Here is a 12,798-nt window from a genome sequence, read left to right as displayed (position 1 = left end):
ACAAAAACAACAATAATGATAAAAAAAACACACCAATAACAACAACAACAACAACACGGCATGCTCAATTGCTCATACCTTTCGCTGGCGCTCAAAGGACAATAACCTATTCATATTCACATTTTCTTATAATTATCTTTTATAACTAATTACCAAAATTACCATGAAAATTAATATTAAAGTTTTGAGCCTATACTACAAATTTTGAATGCTCAGACTTCTGCAAAGTCTTTGAGTTTTGTGACTGAAATTGTCAGAAATCATGCAAAATTGCATGCTTTTGCCCCATTTCCCCTGAAATCCCCTTTTATTACTAGTTAGAACTAACGAAAGGATTAATGTTCAGCTATGTTTCATTTGGCAAAACAGGACAATATTTTTTCAATCCAAAAAAATTTAATACAGATTTAAATAAGTTTAGAGAACATGGATCACTTCCAAGTCATTTTAGGTACTGGGGGGGTTATCCTCATATCTCACAACCCCCCAAAAAAAAAAAACCCAAACAAACCCCAAAAACAACAAGTCCTTCATCAATTCATGAAAATAGTAAGAACAATAACAGCTACATTGTCACACTTCAAAGATTTCCATAAGATAAATAAGTTGATATATCTTTATTGCATCATCATCTTATTGACAAAGTTATACAGATTTGTGTGTTTCTAACTATGAATATATTACTTTTCGTCAATTGACAGAGCTTTTAAAAAGAGGAAGTCCCACCAGAGCAGTTCTTCTAGGGTGAACCAAAATTCAGGGAGTGAAATGTCCTTGATCATGTTAAGAAAATGTTGTCAAACAAATGACCCTGACATGGTATAAACATGGATTTATATACCTCCATGGTATAAACATAGGCGTTAGATAAGTCTCTGGTCACTGATTAATATGATAACCAGGCAGGTTTGGTTCACCCCAGAAGAACTGCTCTGCTGGGGCTTCCTCTTCAAATTATACAGGGTGTTTCAATTTAAAAAAAACTTTATCTACACCAAATTCTATAATTATTAGACATACTGATTAGGAGCAAATCAAAGAAACGGCAACTAGGCCTAATGAACGCTGAATCCAGTAGGTCAAGTGGTTCTTCGGTTTAAACCTTATATACGGTGAGAACCAACACAGTAAGTTCATATTTCAATATCCATTATTATCTGAAGAACAAAAATGCAACTTTTGACCTCCTTTTCAATGGTATACTTACTGTCCAATTCACATAAAGAAAGATTTCGGCATAGCTATAGAATACCCACCTACCTCCCAACACACAGGGTTAGGGTTAGGTTAGGGTTAGGGTTAGGCACCTTGAGCGGGGTATTCTATAGTTATTCCGAAATTTCAGTTGGAACTTGCATGGCCCATCAATCATAGAGGGCGCTTTATGTAAACGGTCGCTCTGTGCGGAGACACACTTGGGTGTTGATAGGACCAGGCTCATATGAACCTACTGATAGACATAAATAATACATTCAGCTGTGCTGTTTATTCAGTTTACATTAATTTAAATTAAGATTCATAGTCCTTGGTAGTACATTTGTAGAGCAATAAGCCTTTTTGAAATATGGCAGGCACAAAAGGAGAGGGCGTACTTTGAAGTGAGTAATCTTTTGTCGGCTGAGAAGTATACAAGGGCGAGTTAGCGCAGCGGTAATTCCCTCGCTTTGCACCACTGAGGTCCCGGGTTCAAGCCCCGGTGCGGCCCAAGGACTCTTGGTTTATCCCGATTCCATGCTCGCTCTCACATGTTTTCTCCGGGATCTCTGGTTTCCTCCTGTATCGCAGAAAAAATCGGTGATTAGTTGTTTGGTTATCAAAACTTCCTTCACCCAATGGAATTTGGGGAGCTGCACAGATAATTGGTGGACGTTACATTACAATCTAAATGCGGATAGGTGTGCGCCGTTCGGCAGCAACCTAGTTGATGTGATCTGATTGTGATGATTCACCATTGCAGCAAAATTACAGCGCTTTGAGTCCTCTAAGATCTGGAGAAAGGCGCTTTATAAATCCAAAATTTATTTACTATTTATTTACAAAAGATAACTCACTTCAAAGCACGCCCTCTCCTTTTGTGCCCGCCATATTTCAAAAAGGCTTATGTTCTACTTTTCAACAGATTTGCTCAGGGTATCAATTTCACTCTGCAAGTTAAAAACACATTTTGCCGTTAGAAGGTGCTCTGGGGTGTTCCTGCAACATTGCTTGGGAAATTGCCTTGTGGCTCCATTTGAAATTCACACTCCCTGTGTGGAAGATTAACATCATGTCTTCCATAGGGGGTGTATGGATTTCAACAGGAACAGCGCAACCTATTATTACTCTAAATACATTTGGCACACTTAGTCTATTATTGCACTTAATTAGAAGCTTAATATGTTTAAAATAAATAAAAAGTTATTAGTAAAACTTGTACTTAAATGGATAAAATTTATATTATATAAGTTAATATTAACATAACACTATGTATATACTAAGGCGTCAACAATACCACCTGTTCTATTGGTGGATAGTTTCATAATAGGTAATTTTTTTTTCTGGAAGAGGCTATCATGGCCCTAAAAAATCACTGAAAGCTTAAAAATTAAAATATTTCAGCAAAATCAACCCACTGATTTTATACAGCTTGTAATAGGCAAGAATTATTCGGATTTTGTAACTGCGCACATCAATAAAGTCCCAGGTAAAGTCCCAACTTACGCCTGTGTGTATCACAAAAGCTTGCGTCCAGTGATGCCAACGCCGCGCCTTAGGCGCACAATTGGGCTACTTGGCGATCACTTGCCGCTACTCAAAAAAGCATGCCGCTACTTGTCTAAAATTGGGCTACTTTTGCCAGTCTCAGGCCGCGGCACTAATTTGATGTGTTTTCCTTTCGATTTAGCCGATTTATAAAGGTTTTGAGTCTTTGAAGCTCCAAATTGAAATTACAATGGGTTTTGTGACCATTTATTGATCGGTCAGTAACTTCTCAGTAAGTACCGGATGTTTCAAAGTCAAGTGCTTTTCCGCCCAATTGGGTGTTTTGCGTTCTAAATTAGGGTTAATCCGCCCAAATATCCGTATTGGGCGCTTTTTGGATGCTTAAAAATTGGGCTACTTGAGAATCATTTACCGCGGCCTGGCGAGTCAATGCGCCGCGCCTTGACGCTGAAAAGTTTTGGCAACACTGCTTGCGTCAAGCAATACGCAAAGTGCGGTTCGCTTAGGTGGTGCGCCAAGCTATTCTATATCAATCCATGATGTTATGAGTCTTACCTATTACACAAGCTGATCAGAGTACAATTGCATATAGCTAAATAAAAAAATCTGGGTTGGTCTGGCCCAGAGAACAGTTTCTTTTTTTGGCACCTAATAAAAAGTCTTTGTATGATATGTATGATATTGAGCATAGTTAGGCTATAATAAAAGTTACCAAACAAGTTTTGCTTGTAAAATCTCAAATAAAGTTTAACTCACTGTAAAACAGTTGTATCAGACTGATTGGTACACATCAAAATTTAATGAAACATCTGCTTTTTCCATCTGCAACATTCGATCCTTTTGAAATTACCACAATGCGCATATTTAATGACCTAATAATATTAGGTGCATGTTATGCGCATGTTGAATATCATCACTGATGTGGTAGTCTCCCCCACAATCACTAGAAACCAGTGAGTAACAGTGAGTTATCATACATTATGGACCACAATGGCCTCAACCCAATGGCATAGTTCAATAACCTCAATTAAACACTCATAGTGCAAAATTTGACCTGAAGTTGCAGAGTATGAGTTTTTGTACCCACATTTTCTAAGGTCATTCAATGAATGTACAAATATATTGGGGTTAAAGAACTGTGCCCTGATAAATGAACATGTTGTGGATCCTGGTGATACTACCGTATTTGTTCCATTAACCGCCCAGGGCGCTTAACGAAATCATTTTGGGTGGGCTCTTATTTTTTACATTTTTTAGGCCAACAAGACGTAAAAAAGGCCCAAAATATTCATCTATCATTATCAGTGCGTCATGTTTCAGACCATGATTCAGATTTGCATGGGCAATTAATAAACTAATTTGCTTGTATTAAAGTCACTGGGTGGCGCTTATAGGGGCATGGAACAAATACGGTACCTGTATTTTTTAGTATGACAAGAACTAAATCTTCTGCATTATTATTATGCAAGCATATACACTAAATAAATATTACATTATAAATATATTTGTGCATCATAATGGTAAAATAGTGTGAATGTTAAAAATATATTTGGCAAACACAGTTCTTTGAATCAGATCCAGAAATTGCACTTACTTTCAAGTAAGTTTCAGCAAGTGATTGCAACGCAGAAAGCCAAATCTTTGCCGAGTTACAAAATTACCACGATAGAATTGCTATATTTTGTCTGGTAGCAACTGGATAGTTGTCTAACGGATAGTTGTCTAAGATTCTGCTTGCTGCAATTGCAACTGGCAGCAGATGCTAGATAGTTTTCCAGCCCTGATATTAGAGTTGCCAGTTGGTTATTCGTCTCATCATTGTTTGTGACCTCTGACCTGACCTTGCCTTATAAGGTCTTACCTTCCTGGAATTACTAAGTTCTATGATTTCTCTCTCTTGGTCAACATTGGACAAATTTGCCAACATTTTTAGTATTTTGTTTGTTTTAAAAAATAGCACAATTCTTTGTTGTGTATGAAATAGGTTAGTAAATGCAGATCCTCAGCATATTTCTACCTATGTGTATATTGAAGTAAAGCATAATTGAGTAATCAGTATAAAGTTATCAGTGAATACAATCCCTTATGTGGTACAGTGGAAACTCATTATAACGAAGTTGTCAGGGACAGAGAAATTAGTTCTTTATATCCAAATTTCATTATATCAGGGTTGTAAAAACAATAAATAACAAAAGAATTTTGTATCTTGGTTCTGGAAAAATACCTCTTTATAACAGGGTTTTTCTTGTATCCGATTTCATTATAATGAGGTTTTACTGTATCAAATTAGTATTTCCTCCTGAAATGATTTCTACAAAAAATAGGAAGACCATCAGAAATACAAATTAAGTAATATCTTTGAAAAAGTATCAATAATTCTTATACAATATACCTGTATAATCAGAGAAAGACCATGGAATGGAATGGACTAAAATGAAGATTGGTCCAACCACAAGTGCATAGATAATGTGTAATACATTCAAGAAAACATATACAGAAGTTCTTAACCCAGTGGGAGATACCGGCTAAATTATCATCCTCTAAGAACTACTTTGATTGGTCACAATGAGCTGTAAATCATATATTGAGCCAATCAGAGACATGGTAAGAATGGCCAGTAAGGTTGAAGGAGATTAAGCTTCCAAAAAACTAAGGGATCTAAATCCTCTATTTTGATTGGTTATTCAGATGATTCTATCATGTAATTAACCAATCAGGGGCATTGTACAAAAAGCAGTAGTCACCCTTGGTGTTTATCAGCCTCTAAGAACTATTTTAATAGGTTACAATAGAGCTCAAAATCATATATTGAGCCAATCAGAGATATGCTAAGAATAGTCAGTAGGGCTGAAGAATATTAAGCTTAAAAGTGCTAAGAGATCTATTTTGATTGGTCATTCAGATAGTTCTATCGTGCAAGTAATCAATCACAGGCACTGTAATAAAGGCAATAGTGTCCACTGGTTTAGGGATGAGGCTTAAAATCTCAGGAAGTAGTTTCTTCCAATTATATCAAAAGTTTCAACATATAAAATACAACACATTAATATAAGTTATTGCAATAAGTTTTGAGACATCAGCTTTCGATGTTGATAAAATTTTGATCACAAAATTTCAGAACTCTTGACAAGAATACAGTTTTATTTCTCTAAATACACCTAAAATGGCTCAGGAATCCACCCAAATGTTTTGAGAATACACCCAAATGTTTTGGGAATACACCCAAATATCTCAGGAATTCACCCAGATGTCTTGAGAATACACCCAAATGTTTTGGGAATACACATTAATTCCAATGATACCTTTATCTTATGCGTCATGTCAACATAAGGCATTCCCTTGTGAGTTGGTGGTATTGTCTTCATGTCTATTGACATAGAATGTGCTGCCTTGAATGGTTGCCATGGCACCATCCTCCATCTTGGGTATCTGAGCATTCTCATCCTTGGTACAGCTCCTGACACTCAGATGAATGATTCCACCCTGTGTGGGGAAAAAAACCATGTTAATTTAATATGGCAACATCGCAATATAAAAGGGCAGCACTGTTATTGTTCACCTATCCTCCTCCTCTTCACTATTATCACCAGCCTTATCATTATTATCATTGTCATCATCAACATCACTGCACCATTGTCGATGTCATTATCATCATCAATCATTGTAATCATCATAATCATCAGCCTAATCATCACTGTCACTGTCATCATCATCATAGTCATCATGACCATCAGCCTTAGCATCATCATCATCAACATTATCATCATCATCATCACCATCATCATTATCATTATCATCACCATCATCCATCATCATTGCCATCGTGCCATTGCCATCATCATCATCAACACTTCCTCTAATGTAGACACAAGTTACAAGTTTAACTTTTTGGCCATCAAAGAAATTAGAATAAAAGGTTTGTCTCAAAGCTTGTGCGCGCATTTGTAAAATCGCGCCGAGAAAAAAAAAAAAAAAAGAAATGCAGAATTTTTTTTTTTCAAAAAAAAATCAGATTTTTTTTTCTCAAAATACCATAAAAATACCAAGTCGGGAATAAAAAAAAAATAATCGCATTTGTTTTCAAACCACTCGTGACCTTTGAGACAAACCTTTAATTTTTTTGGCCTTACACATATTTAGTTTGTCCCTCGTTCAACAGCAATGCTGACCCACTGATGGCGCCAATCTAGTAGTGGAAATGTAATTTGTACTTACCCCAGCACCTTTGTCCCACGCTGTTCCTGATGGATTCTTAGATGTAATCCCTTCACGTCTGCATATAACACCTTTAGCACCATCAACATGCTCAGCTAATATCCACACCTATAATAAGAAATCAAGAAATAAAGATAATTAATTTATCCTGGATGGGTTATTACAGTTAAAATCCATACACTCCCTGATGAAGACATGACCTTAATCTTCCACACAGGGAGTGTGAACTTCAAATGGGTTATCTGAATGGGGGACTCCATGTAAATAACAAAACAGAAACAGACAAACAAACTGTAATAATTAGACAAACATAAATCCAGTATGTACTTGACCCTGTGGTTTGTTGTTTGTTTGTTGCATTTCTTCTTTTGCCTGGGTTACTCATGCAGTGGATGTATTACAAAGGAACAGTCTGGCAATCACAACATTATACGTTAGTATAAATTTAAAGAAAGAAAAAGTAAAGAAAATGAACAGTATAACGTGCAGAACCATCTCAAGAGTGAAACCAGTAAAGTGCCGTGTGTTTTGACTTATTTACCAGTCTTCAAATTGTGAATTTCAAGTGCAATATCTGTAAAAAAAAAAAAAATCAAACCTACCGACCCAACTGTTTCATAAGCCTCTATGGACAAACAAACCTTTTTTTTTTTGCCTAATGTTGTGATTGCCGGGGTGTTCCTTTAAGGTATCCTCTGTTCTTCCATGAGGCCCAGGTCCAATAAACACTCCAATAGTGGTCCAATAGACACTCCTGACTTTAGGACTGACAGGATTCCATAAGAATTGACAACATAAGTCCTGTACATACCTGACTCTGTGGTCCGACAGACACTCTCCTGACTTTAGGACTGACATGAATCCATTTAGTTCCTTCTGGAAAAGTTGAGGTGATGTTTTCTCGCATCCAAAGATTTACTGTTAAAAAGGAAATGACCAAAACAATATCATTGTTTGCAAAACTGCTACAACAAACAGTAGTACAGGCCACAGCAGCTAAATATATAGATTATCCCATCATGCATCAATATTAGTTAAAGACCCTTTTCCAAATAGTTAAAGAAAGACACTTTCCATAACCATCTCTAAAGTTAGGTCTTAGTACAGACCTGAAACAAGGTCTTCATAAAAAAAGAGGAAAAAAAGCTGAAAATGCTCAAAAAATGCTGTAAAACAGCATAAAATTGGGGTAAAAATGGCTCAAATTGGGCTGAAAATGAAAGAAAACGCATACATTTTAGGAATAAAAAAAGAGGAAAAGTTTCAGGTCTGTTAGTAATAGGAAACTTTAATTCTTGAAGGCACCATGTCAACAATGCTTAGAAAAGTTGCTTTTTGCCTTGTAAAGTACCGTAATTTTTCAACATTTTCTACGATTCCTTTTCTCCGATCAGCACCTTTCACGCGTAGCTAACCAATCAAGGGTCATAGGGAATTTGATTGACAGTGAGGTCAGATGCAAACTATAGTTGTCTTGATTATGTCTTAAGATTATAATTTCATTTAAAAAGCACACTTACACAATGCATCTATAACCCATACACTATTCTTCCCTGCTGATATCTGCTTGAGAGGCGCAATGGGTGGTGGCGCTATATGAAACCATGTATCGCCAGTGGGGTTGCACGATGACACGCCGTTACGATAGAATGCTGATCCGTCCTTGGCTATTGCCCAGACACGGTAATTACCTCCTACTGAGAGAGAGATGAATGGCTGGTCGGTAGGGACATGAATCCATGATGTACCCTGGAGGAAATGGTACAAATTAATGCTCTGCATGTTAGGCATAAGCTTCAACATAAAAAGTCAAAGTTTTGAGATATTTTTTCAATATATTATGAGCTATCTCAAGAACCACTGAGCCAATATTAGGTTTGTTTGTACTCATTATAATGCATTTTTCATGCTGATTCCAAATATGGTCACAAAAAAAAAAAAAATTCAACAATTTTGTTTAGTGATCTCAAATAAAGTGAAGAGTTAATGATAACAACATTATTCAGTGGTTATTCCCTCGCCTTGCACCACTGAGGTCTGAGGTTCAAGCCCCGGCGCGGCCCAATGACTCATATGCACTTGGTTTATCCCGATTCCATGCTCGCTCTTGCAGATTTCTCCAGGATCTCCTGTTTCCTCCTACTTTCAAAAATCGGTGATTAGTTGTTTGGTTATCAAAAACTTCCTTCACCCAATGGAATTTGGGGAGCTGCATAGATAATTGGTGATGTTACAATCTAAGTGCGGATAGGTTTGCGCCAAGTTCGGCTGCAACCAGCCTAGTTGATGCGATCTGATTGTAATGATTCACCATGGCAGCGAAATTACAGTGCTTTAATCCCTCTGAGATCTGGGAAAAAGCGCTATATAAAACACAGAAATTTATTCAAAGAGGAGTCTAGTGCAAAGTTGATTCAGAAGAGAGATAGACACTCTGGCCTGTAAAATGCAGACATGAACCTTTTACCCTTTTTTAGCAACTAAGAAAAATAATGTCAAGTTCTTTAAAAATAAACTGCCCTCGTTAGCGCATATGTGATGCAATTACTTTTAGAACCTATAGAAAGCATTTTATTTGTAAACAAGTTTCTCTCAACCTCTAAAAAAGCAATTTCTGAGGTGCATTTTTGGCTCTTTTTTGCATCCATGCAGTACCGTTTCAGAAAAAAAGGACACAAATATATGTCCCAGTGCAATATGTACACTTTAGAATCAAAGTAAATAATTTTGGGTTACAAATGGACTGAAAAAGGAAAACAAATGTGACCTGCCTGACATACCACTACACTGTCTGATTCAACTGTATTCACTACGTAAATTTAAAGTCTATATCATAACATATCGGCATCATATGCGTAAAAGATCCAATAACCGACAGTTTTAGAAACACTCATCCCTAACTCATCAAAGTAAAATACATTTTGATTGGTAAATATCCACATATTGGTTCTCCAGCCAATCATCAGAATCGTTCTTGATAACGCTGACATGTAGACTGCACATCAAATAAATTCCCATTTTCGGGTGATGTAAATCAAATTTCATGATGTAAAACCTACAAGTAATAAACTTGAATTGAAAAAGTGAATCTGCAAACCATACTCTGAACATCACAATTAAAATTTGATGTAAAGTTCAGATGAAATCTGCAAGGTCTCATGTTCGGGATTTAAATTTTTTGTTTTAAATTTAAACATTTTTTTAAATTAAAAAAAAAAATACCTACCTGCGGACTGTCTCTGGTGACTCCCATTCTAGTTACCACGTCCCCATTAGCACCTACGGCCCACAATGCAATGGGGCCATCCCATTTCTGATCTATGTCGACTTGCAGGGATAAGTCTATCAGAGGCAGATTTGGAACTTCTCTCCAAGGGCCCGTGGTAAGTAACTGACATTTCCTATAGTGAAAGAAGAATTTGTCATTAATGCTCTGCATGCTAGCCATAGGCTTCAAGATAAAACGTTTTGAGTTCTCAAACTAGAATTACGCAGTTCATAATTAAGATGGCCCCCACACAAAGGTGTGTAAATAATAAAGGTTTGTTAATAAAAAATAATATGCAAATAAGCTCATTAATATTCATAAATATGCAAATAACATGCCACAAAACTATACAGCACATTAGGCCACTATATACTATCACAATACCAAATTAGAAGTTGCTATGTTATTGCGTTTAAGCTGCAGAGTGGATTAATGAAAATGTAGGCAATATAGTCATAAAAATGCACAATTCTGAAATTTTTTCAATTTACAAAATTTGAAACTTGTCGGTCTGCAGTCGACCCCGCATGGAGCGAGTTAATTATATGCATAAGGTGGTGGCTTACCTGACCCATCTTCTCCTTCTGACATAGTCATTCCATCTCTTGTCCTTATGAAAGGCTTGGTTACTGTAATCAAAACAAATGCAGTTGGTCAGTTGGTAATTACATTGCCCATCTGTGAAGTGTGCGAGGTTAAAGAAGTTGTACCCACAGAATTAAAACCAGAGAACCAGGACTCGACCGCCATCTTGATACAGGCATGGAGCAAAAATTGGGGGTATTCGGTTTCCCTCGGAATGCACTCGAGGCATTCGTTGTCATGCAAGCGCGACATGGATAATGGGCGCATTTAAGAGATGCACTTGATGCGACCTGCACGCGAGTATCAAGAAGCTTCAGATGAGACGCAGAATTGTTTTTCGTTCGTCTCCGCACACCGTCGACAAGGACCCGAATACCCCCAATTTTCTCCCCATAGCTGTAGGCGCGATTGTATATGGCAGTATAGGGAGTCCCGGTTCTCCTTCTCTAATTCTGTGGTTGTACCAGATACTGTAAAAGTCGGAAATGTTCACGCCTGTATTTTTTTGTGCTTTGCCAATTTGGAACTGTTTCACTTATTTTTAAATTCACAGTTCTAAGTTGCCATACATTGAACTATACACAAAAGGAATATATTTACACACTGTTATTTTCACGGTACCTGCTTGGAATGTGAACAGAGCAAAAATAAATGTAGCGCGAAAATGTCCACTGATAATGCGGGGGGAGGTGGATACAAGGATGTGCAGTAGATTCAGGTAGCATTTTCATTTGGGTCACAAATTTCAGAAAACTGGTTTAGAGAAGGGGGAACTTTTCGAAAATCTCTAAAAATCTAGAAAAGTACTACATTTTCAGGCTTTTTTGCAAAATTTGAAAATATTACCAACACTTGTCATATATAAACTGCTCAAATAAAGAAAGTCTGCAGTCATGTAACCTGTCCTACACCAAAACCTGATCTTGTAATGATAATTCAATTGATAAGATCGTGTGCAGAATTTTGTTAGCTCCAATTTGATACCAAATTTTCTACCAAACACTCTAAATTCAGAGAGATTGATACCAGTATATGAAATTTGGTGCATTTTTAAAAGTTCAAATAAAAAACGGACCACGCGGACCTGGTAGAGGTGAATGGCAGAGCGCAACCATTGACATAGCCCGAAACAACCGCTAGGTTATATCGATCGAATCGTGCCCTAGTATTCATCAGTAAAGCACTGTTGCAATCCATGCGTTTTAAATTAACAATTGAATAAAGTGCGCACTTGGGATAGTCGACAGGGGCCCATCGTGGGCAAGCAAGCTTGACCACATTGCCACGCTAAGCAATTTCGACCGTGTGCATAGTTTTGATTTGCAACTTTTGAAAATGCACCAAATACCATAAACTGGTATCAATCTTTGTCACTTTTGAGTGTTTGGTAGCAAATTTGGTATCAAATTGGAAATAACAAGATTCTGGACGCGACCGTATCAAACAAATTGTCATAACAAGATTAGGTTTTGGTGTAGGACAGGTTATATGACTGCGGACTTTCTTTTATTTGAATTTTAAGAAGCAATTAAGCCGAGTAACATCGCTTGACTCCATCCTTTCCAAGCTCAAAATTAGGACATAAATGTTGACAAGTGACAAAGGACCTTTATAGCGAGACCTGCCAGTGGCGTAGCATCATAGGGGTATGGGGGGGGCATGTGCCGCCCCAATCGATCTGAAATTTTTTAAAATCCCATAGGAAAATTGCCGAAAAACGGATTGTGCTCTCCCCATCAGACCTGGTGCTTCCCAATCATGGTCGGTGTCCCCCCCCCCAATGTGATGACCCACACTACTCCACCAAGACCTGCCGTTGCCTAATTATGTGAATGTCATACCATAAACTTGGGGCAGAAATCTCTCGCTTGCCCCAATTTAGAGCCAATTTTAGCATGGAAGTATTTTTCATGGAATGTGGCCAACAGAGATAACATATATTAAAGTTTTGTTAAGAAAGTTAGTTGAAATGTTTATTATATTGTAAGTGGGGTGCTACAATGCTGTGCAGTGCTGTGGCACAATCA

General features: G+C 37.2%; 1 protein-coding gene across 1 annotated transcript in view; it reads right to left on the bottom strand.

Moving 5' to 3' along the window:
- Window positions 1–3,092: 3,092 nt before the first annotated feature.
- The window catches only part of LOC140150772 (tectonin beta-propeller repeat-containing protein 1-like), a gene marked incomplete at its 5' end in the record, with an annotated part of 42,022 nt that continues 32,316 nt past the window's right edge, over window positions 3,093–12,798 (bottom strand). The window contains 6 exons of the mRNA XM_072172876.1: window positions 3,093–6,186; window positions 6,919–7,026; window positions 7,730–7,836; window positions 8,439–8,667; window positions 10,145–10,319; window positions 10,753–10,815. Coding sequence (XP_072028977.1) covers window positions 6,025–6,186; window positions 6,919–7,026; window positions 7,730–7,836; window positions 8,439–8,667; window positions 10,145–10,319; window positions 10,753–10,815 — 844 coding nt within the window. The remainder of the gene's footprint in view (window positions 6,187–6,918; window positions 7,027–7,729; window positions 7,837–8,438; window positions 8,668–10,144; window positions 10,320–10,752; window positions 10,816–12,798) is intronic.

The sequence above is a fragment of the Amphiura filiformis genome, chromosome 4, assembly GCF_039555335.1.
Source record: "Amphiura filiformis chromosome 4, Afil_fr2py, whole genome shotgun sequence".
NCBI lineage: Eukaryota > Metazoa > Echinodermata > Ophiuroidea > Amphilepidida > Amphiuridae > Amphiura > Amphiura filiformis.
The sequence above is the reverse complement of the archived record's forward strand: the minus strand, read 5'-3'. Positions and strand labels throughout refer to the sequence as shown.